The 24,810-nt window shown below is 46.8% G+C and overlaps 1 protein-coding gene across 3 annotated transcripts in view; it reads left to right on the top strand.

Moving 5' to 3' along the window:
• The first annotated feature begins 491 nt into the window (after positions 1-491).
• CFAP99 (cilia and flagella associated protein 99) overlaps positions 492-24,810 on the top strand; it is a 156,493-nt gene continuing 132,174 nt past the window's right edge. The window contains exons 1-2 of one of the 3 annotated variants that reach the window (XM_056554965.1): positions 492-681; positions 16,266-16,376. In XM_056554965.1, coding sequence (XP_056410940.1) covers positions 16,266-16,376 — 111 coding nt within the window. In that variant the 5' untranslated portion in view covers positions 492-681. Of the gene's footprint in view, positions 682-1,027; positions 1,142-8,430; positions 8,464-16,265; positions 16,377-24,810 lie in introns of those variants that run through there. The other 2 variants (XM_056554963.1, XM_056554964.1) reach the window with 2 other exon arrangements.

A 24,810-nucleotide genomic window follows, 5' to 3' on the forward strand; every position in this document is an offset into this window, starting at 1 on the left:
AATAATAATAATAATAATAAAAGTGATAATAATCATATAATAATAATACAAAAAAAATAGTAATAGTAATAACATTATTATGAATAATAATAATGCACTACTACTACTAATAAAGATAATGAAAACAAAATATTATATTAATAGTAATAATAATAATAAGAACAATACTACTACTACTACTAATAATAATAATATACTGATAATTTACAATAATGTAATAATACATTATATGAATGAATTCTTTAATGATTTCATCATATCAATTTACATTATTATTTAATTTATTAAATTATTACTACATTTGTTAAAATATATGAAAATTGCATAAAATTGTGTTAAATTATGTTGTTTGTTGTATTACTTCAAGCCAAAAAATGACATCTTTCTAGTGCTGAAGTAACTTTATCAGGAGAGAACAATCGATTCCCTGTGTAATCACGTGTTCCTATCCCACCAATCAGAAACGTCTACATATTCCGGTTGCTAGGGTGACGAGCAAACACAAGGAGGGTAACCAGGCCGAGTTGCACTCTGGGAAGAGTAGTTTTTCTTTTAGCAGAAAGCCTATTCAGAAAGGGCTCGCTGCAGACTTTAGGACTACAATACCCAGAGGTCTTTGCGCTGCATTAGGAAACGGCTGCTCCGGTCCCGTGCTAAATAAACAGCGAGCGGTACCGCAAGGTAATGTAGATGGGACTTTATTCTCAGGGTTAGCTTGTAAGAATTCACTGGTGTGTCTAGTTCTGTAAACGCTCTGCTATCCTAAGTTCATGAGTTGCAAATAGAGGATGCATAACACTGCATAACTGAATAGAGTTAGTTTGTCAGGATTCTAGGAAAGATGGGTGACAGCCCTTATGGAACCTGTAATAGCAGTCATTGGTTGGTGCATTCTGCACCAAACCAGTGGTCTGCAACCTGTGTCTCTCCAGCTGTTGTGAAACTGCAACTCCCAGCATTCCCGGAAAGCCGTTGGCTTTCCGGGCATGCTGGGAGTTGTAGTTTCTCAACAGCTGGAGAGACACAGGTTGCAGACCACTGATTTACAGACACTCACTGGCATTATGCTTCTGGAAATATCATCAGAAGATGGGTCCACTGTGGTCATAAAGGGATGGACATGGTCAGTAACAATACTCAGGTAGGCTGATGTGTTTATACCAATGCTCAGTTGGTACTAAGGGGCCCAAAATGTGCCAAGATGATGTCCCCCACACCAATACACCACCACCAGCCTGAATCAGTTATGCAAGGCAGGATGGATCCATGCGATCATCTTGTTTACACCAAATTCTGACCCTGCCATCTGCAATTGAGACTCATCAGATCCGGCAACATTATTCCAGTTTCCATTGTCTAATTTTGGCGAGCCTGTGCAAACTGTAGCCTCAGTTTCCTGTTCTTAGCTTACAAAAGTGGCACTCGGCATGATCTTGGGCTGCTGTAGCCCATCTGCTTCAGGGTCTGAAATGTTGAGCTATCAGAGATGGTATTCTGCATACCCTAGTTGTAACCAGTGGTTATTTGAGTTACTGCGGCCTTTCAGTCACAGCGCTGAGATCCCCCGCGGGCTCACGGTCCCCATAGCGGGGAATCCATTACATTACAGCCGCAGCGGCAATAACATATCACAGCAGGAGACAGCATACTTGTGGTCACATGATACGCGCACACCCCCCCAGCGCCCCCAGGATCCAATGGTACGGGGCAGGTGTGCTTGTGTTAGCTAATGGAGCTGTCTTAGTCCAGCACTGGAAAGTGCGGAGTCATGTAACACATTCCACGGCAAAACAGGCAAAATAGGCTGCTGCCTAAAGCGCCTGCTTGTGAAGTCGTCTGTGCTGCGCTGGCTCCTCTATCCGGGTGTTAGGAGCACAGCACTGTCACATCACATACACAGCAATTATTAATGCATATGTGATAGTGCTCCTGAGGGACGGATAGAGGAGCGCTGCATCGCTGCTGCACACTCCTCCTCCATTAACCAGGACTCCGGTCCTGCAGGACTGACCCTAGAATTATTACCTTTCCCTCTTCCTCCTCCCCTGGTTGGGCCAACAAGATGGTGATGGGGAAGGACCTTTGATGGTGTTACCATCATGTGACCAGTTACATGTTGGGGGCTTCACCATGCAGGATAGGAAAGATGGCTGCTGAAGGACCTTTGGTGATGCTGTAGAGGAGGCGGGCTGAGCTGAAGTGGAGGTCACATGATTCCTGCACCGGGGGTTTATTACAGTGTGTCACCCCAGTAGTAAAGAGATTATATGAGGAGGGGGTTTGTTACAGTGTGTCACCCCAGTAGTAAGGAGATTATATGAGAAGGGGGTTTGTTACAGTGTGTCACCCCAGTAGTAAGGAGATTACATGAGGAGAAGGTTTGTTACAGTGTGTTACCCCAGTAGTAAGGAGATTACATGAGAAGGAGGTTTGTTACAGTCTGTCACCTCATGTAGTATGGAGATTACATGAGGAGGGTGTTTGTTACAGTGTGTCACCCCAGTAGTATGAAGATTACATGAGGAGGGGGTTTGTTACAGTGTGTCACCCCAGTAGTAAGGAGATTACATAAGGAGGGGGTTTGTGACAGTGTGCCACCCCCGTAGTAAGGAGATTATATGAGGGGGAGGAGGTTTGTTACAGTGTGTCACCCCAGTAGTAAGGAGATTATATGAGGGGGAGGAGCTTTGTTACAGTGTGTCACCCCAGTAGTAAGGAGATTACATGAGGGGGAGGAGGTTTGTTACAGTGTGTCACCCCAGTAGTAAGGAGATTATATGAGGGGGAGGAGCTTTGTTAGTGTGTCATCCTAGTAGTAAGGTGATTAATTACATGAGGAGGAGGTTTGTAACAGTGTGTCACCCCAGTAATAAGATGGGGTGTGTGGAAGGGCAGAGCCAATGGGCGGGGTCGGGGGGGGGGGGGTCAAAATTAGCTATTGCCTAATCCTTGCACCAGCCCTGAGTGCGGTGGTACTAATAGAGCTACCTGCCGTACAAAAATGTGTATAGGACTGCTGTTAGCCGCCTTGAGGGAGGAAGAGGAGAGGAGGCAGATTTCATTATTGCTGCCTCAGGAAACTCCAGTATTGTATCCATCAATGGTTAATGATGTTGTCATTGGAACTTCCCAAGATATTATTTCCTAAAACGAAGTGCTATTTGGCATCTGCCTCCCATAGGTTAATATAGTATGGTATCTATTGTTATTTTCATTGCTGTTTTTTTTTAGAATCACAAGATACAGAATAGTAAAATCTATTATAATAGTAAAATCTACTACACTCTTCCATATATAACGTTACTGTCATGTAGCTTCTTAGTCCTGAGACCCACTGCGACCGCGAGTTATAAGCTGGTGACCGGCTCAGCAACATGTGAAAAGTAGTTCTAAGTTACAGCAACACTTTATTTGTTTGTGATATACAGACTTATGCCGGCCAGACAATGGCCAGTAAGACGCTCTTTTGGCTTCTATTTGACTATGAACCCCTAAAGGATACATTCAACAATGTACATGATGTGAATGCAGCCTTGGGCTACCTTCACATCTGCACCAGAAGCTCCATTAGGGGCTTCCGTTCTAGAATCCGATTAAATAACTAGAAAAACCGTAGCAAGTTGTATTTTTTCGTCAGGTTATAATCCAGTTAAATGATGGACACCAGACCGAAACATGACAGACCCCATTAAAGTCAATTTATCTCTCCTATTGGTGTCCATCGTACAGCGGACCATATGGCTTTGTTTACTGCTCTTGAACGCAATCTGCTGCAAAGACCCCTAACAGAGCCTCCACGCAGACCTAGCATTAGATTCATTTCTTGGACTTTTTAACAATGACGGTAAACAGTTAAACCTTCTCAAAAGACCCCCTCTTTGAGAAGACCACATCCATATTCAGGTAGACAGATGTGGAATCTAGGTAGCCTGGCAGGATGGATACGGAGGATGGATACGGAGCCGGAATGGTTTATAAAGGCTTTATTTCTGGTGTAGAGCAACGCGTTTCAAGGGGGCACCCCTCTTCGTCAGGTTCATAACAATCAAATTTGTTATGAACCTGACGAAGAGGGGTGTCCCCTTAAAACGCGTTGTTCTACACCAGAAATAAAACCTTTATTAACCATTCCGGCTCCATATCCATCCTCGGTGTGCGCCTATCCAGCTTAAGTCGGATTTTCCTCGGACATCTGGCTAGCGCTGCCAGGCTACCTAGATTCCACATCTGTCTACCTGTTCCTGACTGCTAGCAAAGCGGGACCAACGACCGGCTGCCTCCCGACATACCTTCATCAAAACGCTAAACAGTGTTGTGCCTGCCCGCACAACACATTAAGGTGAGCAATATTCCTATTCTCCCTACAATCCACGTGTCACCTACGATCTTCACCATTGGAGCGCTGTCTCTGTGTGTTTTTTCTCCCACTACATCCATATCCAGAACAGATTTAAAGGGGTACTCCGGTGGAAAACTTTTATTTTTTTTTTAAATCAACTGGTGCCAGAAAGTTAAACAGATTTGTAAATTACTTATATTAAAAAATCTTAATCCTTCCAGTACTTATTAGCTGCTGAATACTACAGAGGAAATTATTTTCTTTTTGGAACACAGGGCTCTCTGCTGACATCATGACCACAGGGCTCTCTGCTGACATCTCTGTCGATTTTAGGAACTGTCCAGAGAAAATCCCCATAGCAAACATATGCTGCTCTGGACAGTTCCTAAAATGGACAGAGATGTCAGTAGAGAGCACTGTGGTCATGATGTCAGCAGAGAGCTCTGTGTTCCAAAAAGAAAAGCATTTCCTCTGTAGTATACAGCCCCTAAAAAGTACTGGAAAGATTAAGATTTTTTAATAGAAGTAATTTACAAATCTGTTTAACTTATTCATGGGCCAAATAGCATTGAAATATGGATAACCAAAAAGGTACATGGTGATTCCACGGTTGCTGGACAGCTCTCCATTGAACTTTCAGTGCAGGAAGAGGCGGCTGAGTTTATTATACTTAGATACACTTTGCAAACAAGTGAATTTTACATGCAAATCATTGCAAGACACACGATCCTGTTTATTTGGTGGTTAAATGCACATTTGCATATAACCTCCTGTAAATCTAGCCGAACAATTGTAAAGTTTATAGGGCAATTGAAATAGGTTGCATCGTTTATAAGTTGTATAGCAGACATACCCATTCACTGGCAGGAACATTTTGCAGTGCTGTACAGAGGATCCCCTAGTAGGCTGGGTTCACACCACGTTTTTGCAATACAGTTCCCGTTGTGTCCGTTTTGCATCCTGTACGGTTTTGTCAGTTTTTTTCCCGTACCCCAAACCCTAGCCTACCACGGTTTTTGGTCCAGGTGAAAAAACATATTGAAATGTATAAGTTTTATTTTAACATGGGAGTCAATAGGAACCATACAGAACTCTATGTGCGTACGGTTCCATCCGGTTTTCACCATACGGTTTTTGACTTTGCACAATTTTTTTCTTGGAATTTCAATAAAACAAGTGAAACTTTATTCATAATGGAATGAAAAGTTAAAAACCTATACTTTTTTTCTTAAAAAACAAATGCAACCGGACATCATTTTTCAAACTGTATACAGATGAAAATTTGTACACACGTTTTGATAAAATTTAGTACTGTTTTGAGTTATCCTTTTTTTTTTTTTTTTTTTTTAATCAAAAACCTGATATGGGAACTGTACGTGAACCCATCCTTAGATGGACAGACCTGGTACGGCCAGATCGCCACTCTTTCAAAACAGACCAGTAAGCAGGTTTTCAGGGTATAATGTAAGGATATTGCTGTATAGGAATTTTGTCCCTAAATCTGTATCTTATTAGTTAAAGGAGTATTCCGAGTATTTTTTTATTTTTTTATTTGACTGCTACAGAGGCTGTAAAGTTAGTGCAGTTCATATTAAAGGAAAACTGTCAGCTTGCTCCCTCCACACAAACCAGCGATACTGGCTGGTAGTGTGGGGGACGCTGATCAGTTTGATGCCAACCGTGCCCGGATCCGCCCCGCCATGCAGCCTGAAATCTTCCATTTTCTTTATATGCTAATTAGGTGCTAACTGGCACAGGCGGGGTTACTGGCACTCTGACGTCAGCACCGCTCGTCCGCAGCACCGCCCAGCTCATCAATATTCCTCCCCTCCCTCCGCCTCTCCCTCTTCATTACAGAGCGGGGAGAAGAGGGAGAGGTAGCGGGAGGGAAGGAATATTGATGAGCTGGGCGGTGCTGCGGACGAGCGGTGCTGACGTCAGAGTGCCAGTTACGCCGCCTGTGCCAGTTAGCACCTAATTAGCATATACAGAAAATGGAAGATTTCGGACGAACGGCCGGGCAGATCCGGGCATGGTAGGTATCAAACTTATCAGTGTCCCCAGCACTACCATCCAGTAACGCTAGTTAGTGCAGAAGGAGGCAAGCTGACAGTTTTCCTTTAAAGTATCTTTACCTGTGTTTGATGACTGGCTTTGCAATTTTTATGTGATCTTTGCCCCGATGTTAATTTTTTAGCAGCATAGAAAATGAGTGTCAGCTTTTCCCAGGTTACAGTGCAGCCCGAGATATTACATCACTAGTTAGGTGTTGAATGGGAGCCTGTCTGTGCTTTAATTGGTGGAGCGACCGCTGGGTTGGACCGAGATCATTCTCCACAGGGCTGCAGGGAATTGTAGTTTTAATCACAACACGCATGGAAGAGAGCTCAGCTGTGCTGCAATGGGATGGGTAACTGATGTGTGGCAGGAAGAAAAGGGACCTCATGCTTAAAAACAGGGGATTCTGGGATCTGTAGTTGGATAGAATGAACTCCATTTCACAAAAAGATAGCAGCAATGTTATGGTAATCTCACAACACAGCTGTTTAGCCCCAAAATAAGCACAAATCCTTCCTAAGCAGGTAAGTATTAAAGTCACCTTATGTTCGGTAACCTCTTTAATTGACCCCCTCCAGCGCCCAGATATTAGGTATGCAAGATATAAGATATGCAAATGAGGCTTTGGAGCACACTGGGTGTACCCCTCGGCCACTAGTGGAGTATTATACAGGATGTAATGGGAATTGTTTATGAAGTAGTGTGGAAAAGTTGGGTGACAAACTAGATGGATGTATCGAAGAAATCGCTTAAAGGATAAGTATCATGAAGATAAGTTTCATGGGGATAAGTTTTAGATTGCGGGGGCTCCGAGCGCTGGGGCTAGTGTTGCCACCTGGCTGGTATTTTGGCCACCCTGACGGTATTTTTATATTAAAAGTACCGGCCATGCAATGGTATTTATCCTCCAACTCCTGGAATGTTGCACCATATGCTATACCAGTGTTTCCCAACCAGAGCGCCTCCAGCTGTTGCAAAACTACAACTCCCAGCATGCCTGTCCGGGCATGCTGTGAGTTGTAGTTTTGCAACAGCTGGAGGCACACCGGGTTGGAAAACACTGATTTATACTATATACTCCAACATGCTGGGATTTGTAGTGTTCGTTTGGGGCAGCTGCTGAGCCACAAGCTGTATCAGGGCATGCTGGGAGTTGTAGTTAGTAACTAACCGCAACTCCCAAATTTAATAACAAAAAGCGATCAAAAAGTCACATCAAAACCAAAATGGTACTGTTAAAAACTACCGATCGGGGCGCAAAAAATGAGCCCTCATACAGGCCCGTATAAGGAGAAATAAAAAAAAAAAGTTATAGGGGTCAGAATAGGACAAAATTTCCCCCGCAAATGTGTATCCCGTGATGCATCTACACATATAGAGCCCGATCGCAGAGGGGGCCACCGCTTTTATATCACTTTCCGCGCCCGCTGTAGAGAAATCATCACCCGCTGAGAAGGCGATACCCTGGCAGCTGACAGATTAGAGCAGAGACAGACAGCGTGTGGGCTGCACGTGGGCACACTACAAGGAAAAGAGAGATCAGATGTCACGTTGGTTGTCTAATGCAATAGAAACACACAAAACCAAACACAAAGACACCGCAATATTGGGACAAATAGGGTCAGATCCTCAGCGGGAAATATATTCAGCCGACGGGAGGAGCAGCAATGTTCTCACTAGGAATTCTATGGCTGTGTTCACATTCAGCAGATCAGAGACAGAGGGGGAGATTTATCAAAACCTGTCCAGAGGAAAAGTTGCTGAGTTGCCCATAGCAACCAATCAGATCGCTTCTTTCATTTTTGAAAAGGTCTCAGTGAAAATGAAAGTAGTGATCTGATTGGTTGCTATGGGCAACCCAGCAGCTTTTCCTCTGGACAGGTTTTGATAAATCTCCCCCAGAGGTTTTATTGTTATTGTCAGGATCCGGGTACTGTGAGGATATTGGTGGTGGATCCTCTGTGTCAGCGGGGTGATGACGTGGGCCGTACCAGGGGAACGGAGTCTAAGGGGTTACTGGTATTCACCAGAGCCCGCCGCAAAGCGGGATGGACTTGCTGCGGCAGGTAACCCCCAGGTCGTTCCACCCGATAGCGACTCAACCCCGACTGACTGCTGAGACAGGCGCGGTACAAGGGATTAGGCAAGAGCAAGGTCGGACGTAGCAGAAGGTCAGGGCAGGCAGCAAGGATCGTAGTCAGGGGCAACGGCAGGAGGTCTGGAACACTGGCTTGGGACATACAAGGAAACGCTTTCACTGGCACAATGGCAACAAGATCTGGCAAGGAAGGGAAGGGGAAGTGAGGTGATATAGAGTAGTGCACAGGTGATTACACTAATTTGGGCCAGGTGCCAATCAGCGGCGCACTGGCCCTTTAAATCGCAGAGAGCCGGCGCGCACGCGCCCTAGGGAGCGGGGCCACACACGCCGGGACTGTACAGACGGGGAACGGGTCTGGAAAGCGGGCTGGGATGCGAACCGCGAGCGGGCGCGTCCCGCATCGCGGATCGCATCCCCACTAGGGACACTATCGCAGCGCTCCCGGTCAGCGGGTCTGACTGCGGCGCTGCGAGCAGGTAAACGCTGCGAGCGCTCCGGGGAGGAGCGGGGACCCGGACGCTCATCGTAACAGTTATGAACGGGATAGTAAATAGATGTTGGGAACACGGTTTTCCAGGGCTCGCTGTGTTTTATTATAGCAGCGTGACCTGTGCCTGGGGCTTCTGTGGAAGCGTTTATCCAGCTTTTGTAGCATTTTACCTACATCGACTTCAGTCCAGGAAAAAATGCTCATTAAAAAGGCCCACGATTACCCTTCCCTATGGATACAGCTCTGGGGATGTTGGCTATAAGCATATGGCTGTATTTTTATAAACCTTGTCTAAAAGTCAGACTGCGTTACTGTATGTCCGTGCAAATCCCAGAATAAGCTGTGTGCAGAGACTGAACCAGCAGGATGTGCTGAGATATTTCACCATTGAAGCTTGCAGAATATTGAGTGCAGCTCTGGAGTATAATACAGGATATTGTCACGATTCGGCTTCCAGGTAGTGGATCCTCTGTGTCAGCGAGGGATTGGCGTGGACCGTGCTAGTGGACCGGTTCTAAGAGGCTACTGGTTTTCACCAGAGCCCGCCGCAAAGCGGGATGGTCTTGCTGCGGCAGTAGCAACCAGGTCGTATCCACTAGCAACGGCTCTACCTCGCTGACTGCTGAGAAGGCGTGGGACAGAAGGACTAGGCAGAGGCAAGGTCAGACGTAGCAGAAGGTCGGGGGCAGGCGGCAAGGTTCGTAGTCAGGATGGGTAGCAGAAGTTCAGGTACACAGGCTTTGGACACACTAAACGCTTTCACTGGCACAAGGCAACAAGATCCGGCAAGGGAGTGCATGGGAGGAGGTCAGATATAGTCAGGGACCAGGTGGAAGCTAATTAAGCTAATTGGGCCAGGCACCAATCATTGGTGCACTGGCCCTTTAAGTCTCAGAGAGCTGGCGCGCGCGCGCCCTAGAGAGCGGAGCCGCGCGCGCCAGCACATGACAGCAGGGGACCGGGACGGGTAAGTGACCTGGGATGCGATTCGCGAGCGGGCGCGTCCCGCTGTGCGAATCGCATCCCCAACGGCCAAGACAGTGCAGCGCTCCCGGTCAGCGGGACTGACCGGGGCGCTGCAGGGAGAAAGACGCCGTGAGCGCTCCGGGGAGGAGCGGGGACCCGGAGCGCTAGGCGTAACAGTACCCCCCCCCCTTAGGTCTCCCCTTCTCTTTGTCCGGTAACTGCCTCCCCTGGGATGAGGACACCGGGAAAGAATGGAGGGTTTCCTCAACGGCAGGCAGTACAGCAGGAGTGGGAATGGGGAGGGAGGGCAGAGGGCGAGGCCTGGCACGGGGCAGTGTGACACCAGGACGGGGGCCATGGGGAGGCACAGAGGCTTGCCTGACGGGACTGGGAGGGGGGGAGAGGCACTTCCTGTGGCAGGCAGAGTCCCAGTTCTTGATCTCCCCGGTGGTCCAATCAAGGGTGGGGGAATGAAGCCGGAGCCATGGCAGACCGAGGAGGACCTCAGAGGTACAGCCGGGGAGAACGAAGAGCTCAATTCTCTCGAGGTGGGGTCCAATAGACATCAGGAGGGGTTCTGTGCGGTAACGCACGGTGCAGTCCAATCTGGCTCCGTTGACCGCGGAAATGTAGAGCGGCTTGACGAGACGGGTCACCGGGATGCTGAATTTATTAACAAACGACTCCAAAATAAAATTTCCAGAGGCACCAGAGTCCAAGCAGGCCACGGCTGAGAGGGAGGAGTTGGCTGTAGAAGAAATCCGCACGGGCACCGTGAGACGTGGAGAAGAAGACTTAGAACCAAAAGATGCAACACCCACGTGAGCTGGGTGCGTGCGTGCGTTTCCCAGGCGTGGAGGACGGATAGGGCAATCCACCAAGAAATGCTCGGTACTGGCACAGTAAAGACAGAGATTTTCTTCCCTACGGCGATTCCTCTCTTCCTGGGTCAGGCGAGACTTATCCACTTGCATGGCCTCCTCGGCGGGAGGCCCAGGCGTAGATTGCAACGGATACTGTGGGAGAGGTGCCCAGAGATCTAAGTCTTTTTCCTGGCGGAGCTCTTGGTGTCGCTCAGAAAAACGCATGTCAATGCGGGTAGCTAGATGGATGAGTTCTTGCAGATTGGCAGGAATCTCTCGTGCGGCCAGCACATCCTTGATGCGACTGGATAGGCCTTTTTTAAAGGTCGCGCAGAGAGCCTCGTTATTCCAGGATAATTCTGAAGCAAGAGTACGGAATTGTACGGCATACTCGCCAACGGAAGAATTACCCTGGACCAGGTTCAACAGAGCAGTCTCGGCAGAAGAAGCTCGGGCTGGCTCCTCGAAGACACTCCGGAGTTCAGTGAAGAAGGCCTGGACTGTGGCTGTGGCAGGATCATTGCGGTCCCAGAGCGGTGTGGCCCAAGACAAGGCCTTTCCTGAAAGAAGGCTTACTACAAACGCCACCTTAGACCGTTCTGAAGGAAACAAGTCCGACATCATCTCCATATGCAGGGAACACTGAGACAAAAATCCGCGGCAGAGTCTGGAGTCCCCATCAAATTTGTCCGGCAGGGACAAGCGGAGGCTAGGAGCGGCCACTCGCTGCGGAGGAGGTGCAGGAGCTGGCGGAGGAGATGGTTGCTGCTGTAGCAGAGGCAGAAGTTGCTGTAACGTGGCGGTCAACTGCGACAGCTGCTGTCCTTGTTGGGCAATCTGCTGCGATTGCTGAGCGACCACCGTGGTTAGGTCAGCGAGACTTGGCAGCGGCACCTCAGCGGGATCCATGGCCGGATCTACTGTCACGATTCGGCTTCCAGGTAGTGGATCCTCTGTGTCAGCGAGGGATTGGCGTGGACCGTGCTAGTGGACCGGTTCTAAGAGGCTACTGGTTTTCACCAGAGCCCGCCGCAAAGCGGGATGGTCTTGCTGCGGCAGTAGCAACCAGGTCGTATCCACTAGCAACGGCTCTACCTCGCTGACTGCTGAGAAGGCGTGGGACAGAAGGACTAGGCAGAGGCAAGGTCAGACGTAGCAGAAGGTCGGGGGCAGGCGGCAAGGTTCGTAGTCAGGATGGGTAGCAGAAGTTCAGGTACACAGGCTTTGGACACACTAAACGCTTTCACTGGCACAAGGCAACAAGATCCGGCAAGGGAGTGCATGGGAGGAGGTCAGATATAGTCAGGGACCAGGTGGAAGCTAATTAAGCTAATTGGGCCAGGCACCAATCATTGGTGCACTGGCCCTTTAAGTCTCAGAGAGCTGGCGCGCGCGCGCCCTAGAGAGCGGAGCCGCGCGCGCCAGCACATGACAGCAGGGGACCGGGACGGGTAAGTGACCTGGGATGCGATTCGCGAGCGGGCGCGTCCCGCTGTGCGAATCGCATCCCCAACGGCCAAGACAGTGCAGCGCTCCCGGTCAGCGGGACTGACCGGGGCGCTGCAGGGAGAAAGACGCCGTGAGCGCTCCGGGGAGGAGCGGGGACCCGGAGCGCTAGGCGTAACAGATATAACTCAGGATCAGTACAGGATAAGTAATGTAATGTAATGTACACAGTGACCTCACCAGCAGAATATTGAGTGCAGATCTGGAGTATAATACAGGATATAACTCAGGATCAGTACAGGATAAGTAATGTAATGTATGTACACAGTGACCTCACCAGCAGAATATTGAGTGCAGATCTGGAGTATAATACAGGATATAACTCAGGATCAGTACAGGATAAGTAATGTAATGTATGTACACAGTGACCTCACCAGCAGAATAGTGAGTACAGCTCTGGAGTATAATACAGGATATAACTCAGGATCAGTACAGGATAAGTAATGTAATGTCTGTACACAGTGACCTCACCAGCAGAATAGTGAGTACAGCTCTGGAGTATAATAAAGGAGCAGTACATGTAGAGAGCCTAGTACCTCAGACTTCAGATACAGCATATATATATATATATATATATATATATATATATATATGAGGTTCAAAGGTAGCAGCCACGTAAAAAGAATACAGTATTAGGGCACACAGCATCTGTTTCAGATTATGCCCTGGGCTTAGAGATGTCAAGCTATGCCCCAGGGCAACAGTAAATTGCTGCTAGGCTCTTTATTATCTGCAATCTGTGACACCCTGGTACCTACCCGTATGTATATGATACCCATACATTATACCATACTCATATATATGCTTTACATTTGCAAACACTTCACTATACATTTGTAAGATCTTCATAGTAACCACCAGAGTTGCTCCACAATGCTGAGGAAATGCTGAAATGCGTTCCTGAGTTTAGTGCAAACATTTCCAGCACTTTGTGATTTTGTCATCATTAATATAAAAAAGACATTTTCTGCAAATAAGCCAATGACATCAGTGCCATAGAAGAGTAGCGCCGGTCACCAGGGCCCATCTCCGCCACCAGTTATTGCAGGTCTTGCGCCATTACTCACTTGCCGCACTACTTACTCCTATTATTCTGCTGGTTCATTAGCTGTAATCCAGTATTCACAAGCAAAGAGACATTTAGAAAGTACATGGAAACTTCAGAGCAGATCAGCGGGCGTGACAGTCATCATAGGTTACGGCTGTCATATTTACTGTGGTCAGGGACGGATAGGGTTTATTATACTATAGAGAACATTGCGCTCCATAGGGTAGTAAAGGCCACTTGTCCTGTACGGTCATACAAACTCTGCATATATTTTATCCATTTCACTTACTAAAGGGTTAATAAAGGAGTGTCTCTGAAAGTATAGGAGCATTTCTCTCATCTGGCATCAGTAAAAGTTGGTGGGTTCCACAAATATTCTGTTCTTCTCTGCTCGGTCTCCTGGTCTTCTGAAGTTCTACTTAATAATTTAATAAAGCTTGAAACACAAGGATACTCGTGAAGAAGAAAATAAATGATGGGATGTTCTATTGGACTCTGTATGTACAGAGGTATCTATAGTGTTGTTTCCAGGGCACACTACCTCTCGTATACAGAGTCAGTGCAGCAGTGCATAGAAGCGATATGATACTACAGGCTCCGTACATACAGCTCTGCTGTGTGCATAACCCATAACAGCCTAAAAAATATCTATTTAATGTTCTTCTTATAGTGCCCCCTGTTGTTACTGATCATGCCCTTTCTGCACGACCACCTTGTGTGCTCTGGATAGGTGGACATGCAAGTCTTCCTGTTGATGAACAGATCCCAGTGTATTAAATCCAATCTGCCCAATCATCAGCAGTTTCTTTGGACACTGTTGCCCAGCCTCCTTGACTGACATCTTTTCCCGGCCTCCTTGACTAACATCTTTGCCCGGCCTCCTTGAATAACATCTTTGCCCGGCCTCCTTCACTGACATCTTTGCCCGGTCTCCTTGACTGACATCTTTGCCCGGCCTCCTTGACTAACATCTTTGCCCGGCCTCCTTGACTGACATCTTTGCCCGGTCCCCTTGACTGACATCTTTGCCCGGCCTCCTTGACTGACATCTTTGCCCGGCCTCCTTGACTGACATCTTTGCCCGGCATCCTTGACTAACATCTTTGCCCGGCCTCCTTGACTAACATCTTTGCCCGGCCTCCTTGACTGACATCTTTGCCCGGCATCCTTGACTGACATCTTTGCCTGGCCTCCTTGACTGACATCTTTGCCCGGCCTCCTTCACTGACATCTTTGCCCGGTCTCCTTGACTGACATCTTTGCCCGGCCTCCTTGACTAACATCTTTGCCCGGCCTCCTTGACTGACATCTTTGCCCGGTCCCCTTGACTGACATCTTTGCCCGGCCTCCTTGACTGACATCTTTGCCCGGCCTCCTTGACTGACATCTTTGCCCGGCATCCTTGACTAACATCTTTGCCCGGTCTCCTTGACTGACATCTTTGCCCGGTCTCCTTGACTGATATCTTTGCCCGGCCTCCTTGACTGACATCTTTGCCTGGCCTCCTTGACTGACATCTTTGCCTGGCCTCCTTGACTGACATCTTTTCCTGGCCTCCTTGACTGACATCTTTTCCTGGCCTCCTTGACTGACATTTTTGCCTGGCCTCCTTGACTGACATCTTTGCCCGGCCTCCTTGACTGACATCTTTGCCTGGCAATCTTGCACAGCAACCTTGCCAAAAATTCTTGTACAGTCTTCTTGCCTGACCTCCGTGTCTGGCCTCCTTACCTTCTTTCTTCCTGATATCCTTGCCAGATCTCCTTCCTTGACATCCTTGCCCAGCCTCCATCCCTGACATCCTTGCCCAGCCTCCATCCCTGACATCCTTGCCCAGCCTCCATCCCTGACATCCTTGCCCAGCCTCCATCCCTAACATCCTTTTCCAGCCTCCATCCTTGACATCCTTGTCCGGCCTCCATCCCTGAAATCCTTGTCCGGCCTCCATCCCTGACATCCTTGTCCGGCCTCCATCCCTGACATCCTTGTCCGGCCTCCATCCCTGACATCCTTGTCCGGCCTCCATCCCTGACATCCTTGTCCGGCCTCCATCCCTGACATCCTTGTCCGGCCTCCATCCCTGACATCCTTGACCAGCCTCCATGCCTGACATCCTTGTCCGGCCTCCATCTCTGACATCCATGCCCAACCTCCATCTCTGACATCCTGGCCCAGCCTCCATCTCTGACATCCTTTTCCAGCCTCCATCCCTGACAACCTTCTGCAACCTCCTTACCTGACACCCGTACCCAGCCTCCCTTACTTCCATGCCTCATGCCCTTGCCCCGACCCCTTACCCAACATGCTCTGCTTCTTTGACAATTAAAGAAGTCATTGCCAAACATTTGACCTTCTAACACATATTGACCCTTTTGCTACAGTTGAGGCTGCTATATTGCCAATGAAAGAAGCAGATAAGGATGGACGTACCTAAAGGGATGAGCAGCCACACTAGGGGGCACTAAAATATTTGACCACGGTGAAATTTCTATCCAATATGGTAATATTTCAGGTCATTGTATGTTTAGACATCCTTTATTGATTTGTAGGATAAACCCTTTAATGGGACCCTTTAAGAGCAGCACCACTGATGGGGTTGAGGTCGTATCCCTCTTTTGATAATCGCAGCCCTCTTTATATCTACATAAAACTTTGTCCCCTGCTATGAGGTTAACACTTACTGTGTTGTTCTAGTGACAGGGTAAATGTATCAGAATTTTTAGAGATAATAGTCTTATAATGACGGCAATTATGTTATTATGATACAAAACGCCAAGACGTTAAAATAAAAAGTCACGCATCACTCTGAAAAAAAAAAAGGGTACAGCGAGTAATAGCACATTTTCAATGTTTCAACGCCATAACGGTTTAATATCAGACTTGTATGTTAACAGATGACTCAGTACGGGAGGTGCACGAACCTGATAGTCCGACTCCTCAACAAGTACAATCCAAATGATCAGAGTCTTGAGCATTTCGTGGAGGAATCTATAGAAGACCTGCAGGTAAGAGCATGTACCCAGTTCAATGTAAAGATGGCTGTACACATTATACAGGGGTTTCCCAACCAGGGTGCCTCCAGCTGTTGCAAAACTACAACTCTCAGCATGCCCGGACAGCCGAAGGCTGTCCGGGCATGCTGGGAGTTGTAGTTTTGACACAGCTGGAGGCACCCTGGCTGGAAAACACTGCAGCTGGCCATGTAGATGAGATGAAAGTTGAAGGAATGTGCTTATTTAGGCACCTTTCACCCTACAGGTATCATTCTGTAAAAACCTCCGTTATTACTCCTGGCAAAAAGTCCTGAAAACAGGCGTCAAAAAATCCCATTCATGTCAATAGGATTTTTTGAACATCCTTTTGCATCAGGTATGTCCATTTTTTACTAAAATCAGTTATTTTTACTGGTGAAAAACCTGGACGTTAAAATTTAACATTGAAGTCTATGGAAACCGTTATCATCCGTTATCATCAGTTATTGTCAGGTTTTTTAACTTCCTTTTTTGTACTGAGCATGCTCAGTACAGCTTTACAGAAAAAAGGGTTAAAAACCTGATTAAAAAAAAAAACAGATGTAACTGGTAATAACGGATGATAACGGATGAACAACATCAGTTTTTTTAAGATAAAACCCATTAAAAATAACGGATGATGGTCATCAGTTATGATCCGTAATTATCAGTTATTGCTTCCGTTTTTTTTTTTCATCCGTTATTGTAAAATAACGGCAGTAATAAAGCAGGATGATACCTTTAGTGTGAAAGGGGCCTAAGTTGGGTGTAGCCGACCATCTAATGTGTATGGTGGCTTCTCGACTCTTCCTCAACAGATGTTGGGTGATAAAACAGTAATTCTGTTGCTGGAGCCACCACCAGAAGTGTCTGGCAAAGGCATTCCCCCCTTTTCCCATTCAGAACACATTGCACACGCGGCTGCACCAAGCATGAATGCGTATGGAGAGTCAGGAAATTTAGGGTACGTTCACACTGCCGAATCACCGCTCGAGAGATTCCATCTGGCGCCCGCCACCGAAAAACTTTGGCAGTAGGACTGCGCTGTCACCATTGATTAAACACGTTCTTTCTTTGCACCGAACAATTTCAGCCGAATTTCAATTTCTGTGTTGCAGAAGACCTATTCACGCTGATGTTAAAATTCACTACACGCAATTCTGCTTGAGGAATTCCACGGGAATTATGCAGTGTGAACATACCCTAAGCTGTGTTTGGCCATCAGTTAAAGGGGTACTCCGGTGGAAAACAAATGGAAAACAAATGTTTTCAAATCAACTGGGGCCAGAAAGATATACAGATTTGTAAATTGCCTATTTTTTAAAATCGGAAGCCTTCCAGTACTTATAAGCTACTGTATGCTCCAAAGGAAGTCATGTAGTTGTTTCCAGTCTGTCTGTGCTCTCTGCTGACACCTCTGTCCCTGTCAGGAACTGTTCAGAACAAGAGATGTTTGCTATGGGGATTAGCTTCTACTCTGGACAGTTCCTGACATGGACAGAGGTGGCAGCAGAGAGTATGTGGTCAGAGTGGAAAGAACTACACAACTTCCTCTGAAGCATACAGCAGCTGATAGGTACTGGAAGGCTTAGGCTAGGTTCAGACTACGGAATCTCCAGGCAGAAAATTTCCGCCAGGAGATTCCGAGTGCGGCCAGCGCCGGCTGAATCAGTCAGCGCTAGGACCGCGCGGACACTGCAGTCTCCAATAGACTGCAATGTGTTCCACGCGGATTTCCGCCTGAAGAAAGAGCACTGCCTTCCTTCAGGCGGAAATTTCTAAAGCGGATTTTCAAAGCGGATTTTCCGTTTCACAAATTCCGAAGTGTGAATTTGTGAACGGAAACCCATTCACTACACTAGACATTTTAGAAAGCGGAATTTCTGACGGAAATTTTACGACTGAATTTCTGTCGGAAATTCCGTAGTCTCAACCTAGCCTTAAAGGAGTACTGTAGGGGGAAAAAACGTATGCCCTATCCAAATGATAGGGGATAAGTTAAAGATCACAGGGGTCCAACCGCTGGATCAAACCCCCACAATCTATAACTTAGGGCATAAGTTATTTTTTTTACTACACTACTCCTTTAAAGGAGTAGTCCAGTGGTGACTCAGTGGTTTACAACTTATCCCCTATCTTAAGGATAGGGGATAAGTTGCAGATTGCGGGGGGTCCGACCCCTGGGGCCCCCCGCGATCTCCTGTACGGAGCCCCGACAGCCCGAGGGAAGGGGGCGTGTCGACCTCCTCACGAAGCGGCGGCCGACACGCCCCCTCCATACAACTCTATGGCAGAGCCGAAGCGCTGCCTTCGGCAATCTCCGGCTCTGCCATTGAGATGTATTGAGGGGGTGTGTCGGCCGCCGCCTCGTACGGGGGGTCGACACCCGCTATCTCGGCGGAGAGCCGGGGCCCCGTACAGAGAGATCGCAGGGGGCCCCAGCGGTCGGACCCCCCGCGATCTCAAACTTATCCCCTATCCTTAGGATAGGGGATACATTTTTCACCACTGGACTACCCCTTTAAGATTTTAAAAGTAATTTACAAATCTGTAAAGATTTCTGCCACCAGTTAATTTTAAAACATTTTTTTTTTGACAGGAGTACCCCTTTAATTAAAATATTGGGCGAGCTGAGCCTGCTGATTGTGGTCAGCTGTATACTATGTATGAGATTTTTAGCCAATGTTCAATTGGCATACTGTATATCAGAGATAAAAACAATCAGGAGTGTGGAATATTACCATGCCGATCCTTTGTTCTGAAGGGAACTCAGACCTCTCCTGGCTTGTTTTCCTGATCGGTTGGGGTCTGAACACTCCTACCTTGACTGATCAAAACATTTGACATGTCTCTAGGACATGTCAAATGTTTTTTACAGGGACTGTGCCCATTTAAAAATGTCTGACCTCTTTGCTTGTGACCTGAATTTTCTTCTGCCCAGTGATTTTGTACTGCCTTGCTATCCTGATGCTGACCTTAGCTTCTCTGACCCTGCTTGTGTGTTTGTTTGTCTCAGCTATCCTTATTGGTATTCTGAACTTGGCTTGTTTTACTGTTAACCCCTTGCCTTATGTTTCGGTTTCTGGCATGCCCGACTTTAACCATCTTTTGCTTGTCTCACCTTCTTGAAGCCCGAGCACCATTCTAAAAGTAGGGAATGTCGCCCAGTTGAAAGTCTGCTGTTTTTGGCGGATTGTCAAATAGGCAGGGACAGAGGTTGTGGGCGACTTTAAGGCTGCACTCTTCCCTGCCCGACGTGACAGGTTTCATGTAGGTAAACGAAATCACTAGGGACATCAGTGTGGTTGATATTAGCTTTATAGACAGTAAAGTATCAGGCGACCAGGGTGTTCATATACTGCTTGTGTCCTCTAGGGGTGAAAATGAGTTGCAGATCTGATGGAGATCAGTTGCACCAAATCTGCAGTATGTGAACATACCATAAAAGAGACAGTCCGTAGCAGTTGTTGACACTGGAGCTACAACTCTGGGCACTGAATTGGCAGGAGTTCTGTGGTAAGGGAGTGACCAGGGCGAACGTTAACTAAAATGTCAAATTAGAGCATTGCTTACAGTGGACCATTTTAGGGTGTGAAGTAAGGACATGGCTCTATAAGCCGTACGTGCCCTCATTAGTAAACTGACCCCTCCAGCACAAAGATACCAGAGTTTGCAAATTAGGCATGGAGCCCACGTTTCCTGCGGCCAATCGATTCCAGGAATCTTTTTTAAATGATTTTTTTACAGTTAATTTTATAACACTAATCTATTGGTAAGTTAGTGAAATTTATGCTAGTAAGCAAATATATGAAGCAATGCATTTATGTAAATAAATATATTTTATTATATGTGTTTGTGTATGTATATATAGATGTATACACATACACATACTGTGTGTGTGTGTGTATGTATATATATATATATATATATATATATATATATATATTCATCACAGATACAAGCTAATTGCTGTTTGGCTGCTGCCTAGGAATGAAAATTACATATACCTAACAATGCTTTACTAAATGAGCCTGACTCGGAAGCTTTGACGTCCGCTGTTGCACCAGCTTGGAGCATGTACTGAATGCCAAGTGGGCACAGAATTGCATAACATAAAGATGTGTCATGTAAATGTCATAACAGGAAGTACTAGCTCTGGAGTAGTTGACTGCTGTAATTTCTTCTTAGGCTCGGTTCACACGGCCGGTGTCCCCCGTCTAGAGTTTGTCCATCATTGCCTCCTAAATGGATCATTCTACTAACGGATGCAAAGGGATGCTATTTACTGGCATCCTTTTGCATCAGTTTTTCATCCGTTAGTATCAGCAATCCACAGACTCCTGCAGCCGGGAGTAGTAGTTCCCCGGCAGTGGGAGTTTGAAGGTGGCTGGGAGGCTAGATTAGTGCTTGTACTACTACTACCCCCATCATGGGACAACGTCTGTTCCATGTTGGGGGTAGTAGTACAGGGGCTGAGGGATTGATCTCACCGGGTATCACTTCCGAGACCCGATGCGATCAGAAGTTATTAACCAGGGGAGCGGGCGGCGTGCTCCGCTCCCCTGGATGTACATAGTGTGTTTTACTTTCATTTTCAAATACCCCGCCGGGAGCCCTGAATGGCCAGCACCGAGGGGCCGTTCAGGGCTCTCGGCAGGGTTTTTAAAGTCATTAATGAGGATTGAAATGTTGAAATACACTGGCGGCCGGGGAAGCATTGCGCTGCGTTCTCTGGCTGCCCTGATGCCGTGCAGGACCATGGGGTAGATTTATCAAAGCTGTCTATTTCCCCCATCAATATAGAGCAAACTACAGAGCGTTAGGCCGGTCTCTTGTGCGCCCAATTTATCAAAAGTCGTAGGGCTCTTGATAAATTCTGTGCACGGACTTCGGGATCTGTGCTTTAGACTGTATTTAAACCTGCTCCAGCATGGTCTGACATTTCAGCATACTTTCAGCCGATGCGACTTGTTGCTGAAAAGTCGCTTTTGATTAATTCAGCACCAATGCATTTTTCTATCTAAAATAGACTAGAATGCATCATGTTCTAAAGCAAAAGTTGAAAAAAGTTGCACATATTTAGACTGCAACTTTCTGTGTGACAAATCTAGACAGGAAAAAACTGTATAAATCCTTTGATAAATCTCCCCCATATGTCTATAAGCGCTGCAGAGGGGCAAGATCTATAGGTATCGCAGCGGGGAGCAATATACATAGCTAGCACAGTGGGGGGTCAGACATGTAGCGCTATATGTCTGGCCCCCTGCTGCGCTAGCTATGTATATTGCCCCATGCTTGCCCCATCTGTAAAGTATACTATCAGCAGCGCATTATGCTGCTGGCTGGGGAAGGCAGCGCAATACCGCCCACTTCCTGGTCGGCAGATGCACTGCTGATAGCATACTTCACAGATAGCACTGCGAGGGACATATGTATTCGCTCGCTGGGGGGGGGGGGGGGGGGGTAATTGTAAGCACTGCGGGGGGCAGCATATATATATATACAGCTAGCACAGCATGGGGCAATATACATAGCTATCGCAGATGGGGTGGCCAGACATATACCGCTATATGTCTTACCCCCCACTGTGTTAGCTATGTATATTGCCCCCCGCTGCGCTACCTATAGATCTTGCCCTCCTGCAGCACTTATAGACATATGGTCCTGCAGGGCATCAGGGCAGCCGGGGAACGCAGCGCAATGCTTCCCCGACCGCCAGTGTATTTCAACATTACAATCCTCACTAATGACTTTAAAAACAAACAAAACAGATGCAAACGGGTGATAAAGGACTAAAAAAATCCCATTGAGATCAATGGGATCCTTGTACAGCCGTTTGCAACCACTTTGCAAAAGTAGTAAACGGATTGCAGAACGGGGATTTTTTTAAAGGGGCAGACAGCCGTGTGAACGAGCCCTTAGGTCCTAATACTATTATCAACACACAAACACTCTGGAAATCTCAGTTTAAAGGGCCAACATCCTTCATATGCCCATGTAAGACCCTCTTCCATATGTACCTCTTTTCAGAAAGCTTGCAAAAATTTTGCACAGTGCTGCTCCAATTTTTAGGGTGAATGCTGTGCATTGGAAACTTTGACCATCCGCTGGTCTGGAAAAGCCTTTGACCACATTTATGCCACAGTTCCGTGCATTGTGTAGTGACGTACATTGTTTAGAACCATTCTCTCTAAACTGTGGGCCTCAAGATGTTGCAAAACTACAACTCCCAGCATGCCAGGGAGTTTTAGTTTGCAATATCTGGAAGTGTACAGTTTAGAGACCACTCATTTGGAAGCTTTGTTCCTGCTAAAGTGAATGAGAGATGAGCTGCAGTAACTGAGCACATGCACTACACAAAAGAAGTGCAAAGATGGAGTACTTAAAGCGTTTTCCTTAGGCACCTGGCTTCTGCGTAAACCCATTGGTGCCCCGCAATGGCATCATAGGGGCACCAGTGGAGTGACAAAGGGAGCCTGTTCTCTTAGTATACGACTTATGTGCTGCAATCACTTTTGACCCTTGCATCTAAGGAGCTAAAAGGCTAGGAGCAGGGGTTCCTTCAGTCCTGGCCATTTGTACAGCGACATGGCTATTAACAGCCAGTTAAGCACTGGAATGAGACATGGGACAAATATGCAGGGCTAAGTTTAGACCACCTAGCCTAAGGACTTTAAGTGGCTGCCATAAAATGGCATATTGGTGGTTAGTAAGAGTATAATATAAGACATTGTTATATTCATGGGAATACCCCTTTAAGCACAGGAGTACAGATACTTGGTAGGTTCACTGGTACACTTGGAGTAAAACACATACAGTGGGGCATAAAAGGATTTAGTCAGCCACCAATTGTGCAAGTTATCCCACTTAAAAAGATGAGAGAGGTCTGTAAATTTCATCATAGGTATACCTCAACTATGAGAGACCTAATGAAAAAAAAATCCATAAAATCACATTGTCTGATTTTTAAAGAATTTATTTGCAAATTATGGTGGAAAATAAGTACAGTGGTCCCTCAACATATGATATTAATTGGTTCCAGGAGAACCATCATATGTTGAAACCATCATATGTCGAGTACATATGTCTATGTAAAAATGGTAATTGGTTCTGGGACCTTGGAACCATTGTATGTTGAATCCATATCTCTATGGGAAACTGCTAATTGGTTCTGGGATGACCATTGTATGTGGAGTGTATGGGGAGTGTTTAACAAACCAGGGTGCCTCCAGCTGTTGCACAACTACAACTCCCAGCATGCATGTACAGCCATTGACTGTCTGGGCATGCTGGGAGTTATAGTTTTGCAACAGCTGGAGGCACACTGATAGGGAAACATTGATGTATGTGGTGTATAGTGTGTATATGTATTGTATGTGATGTGTGACATCGCATACAGTACTGTACAGTTCTTTAAATACCTTCAGGAGAGACAGAATGTCCTCCATTACGATCCTGCCGACTACAGCTCTATAGGAAAGGAAGGGGAGGGCAGCCAGCAGCTCATTGGATGCCTGCAGCAAGATGCTCCAGGCTATTGGCTATGGCTGCTCTGGGGGGGGCGGGGCTTACACGGAGCTCACAGTGGAAGCCTGCGTGAGTGAGCAGGACAGCATGTGAATAACAGGAGGCAGAACGGGGCACACGGGGCACATTAAACAACTATCTGTCAGTTGCTGAAGTTGTCAACGCTGTCAGATAGCTGTTTGTACGATGGCCCTGACACACAGCAGCATCATATGTCAATGCTGCCTTCAACATACAATGGGCTCTGAGAGGCCATCATATGTTGAAGTGATCATATGTCGGGGCCATCATAAGTCGGGGGGTCACTGTATTTGAAAACCTACAAACAAGAAAGATTTCTGGCTCTCACAGACCTGTAACTTCTTTAAGAGTCTCCTATGTCCTCTACCGATTACCTGTATTAATGGCACCTGTTTGAACTTATCAGTATAAAAGACACCTGTCCACAACCACAAACAGTCACACTCCAAATTCCACTATGGCCAAGACCAAAGAGGGGACCTAGTGAATGACCTGCAGAGAGCTGGGACCAAAGTAACAAAGGCTACCATCAGTAACACACTACGGCACCAGAGACTCAAAGCATGCAGTGCGACACCTGTCCCCCTGCTTAATCCAGTACATATCCGGGCCCACCTGAAGTTTTCTAGAGAGCATTTGAAGGATCCAGAAGAGGATTGGGAGAATGTCATATGGTCAGATGAAACCAAAGTAAAACTTTTAGGTAAAAACTCAACTCCATGTGTTTGGAAGAAAAAGAATGCTTAGTTGCATCCAAAGAAAAACCATACCTACTGTGAAGCATGGGGGTGGAAACATCGTGCTTTGGGGCTGTTTTTCTTATAAGAGACCAGGACGAACTATCCATGTAAAGGAAAGAATTAATGGGGCCATGTATCGT

The sequence above is a fragment of the Hyla sarda genome, chromosome 1 (assembly GCF_029499605.1).
Source record: "Hyla sarda isolate aHylSar1 chromosome 1, aHylSar1.hap1, whole genome shotgun sequence".
NCBI lineage: Eukaryota > Metazoa > Chordata > Amphibia > Anura > Hylidae > Hyla > Hyla sarda.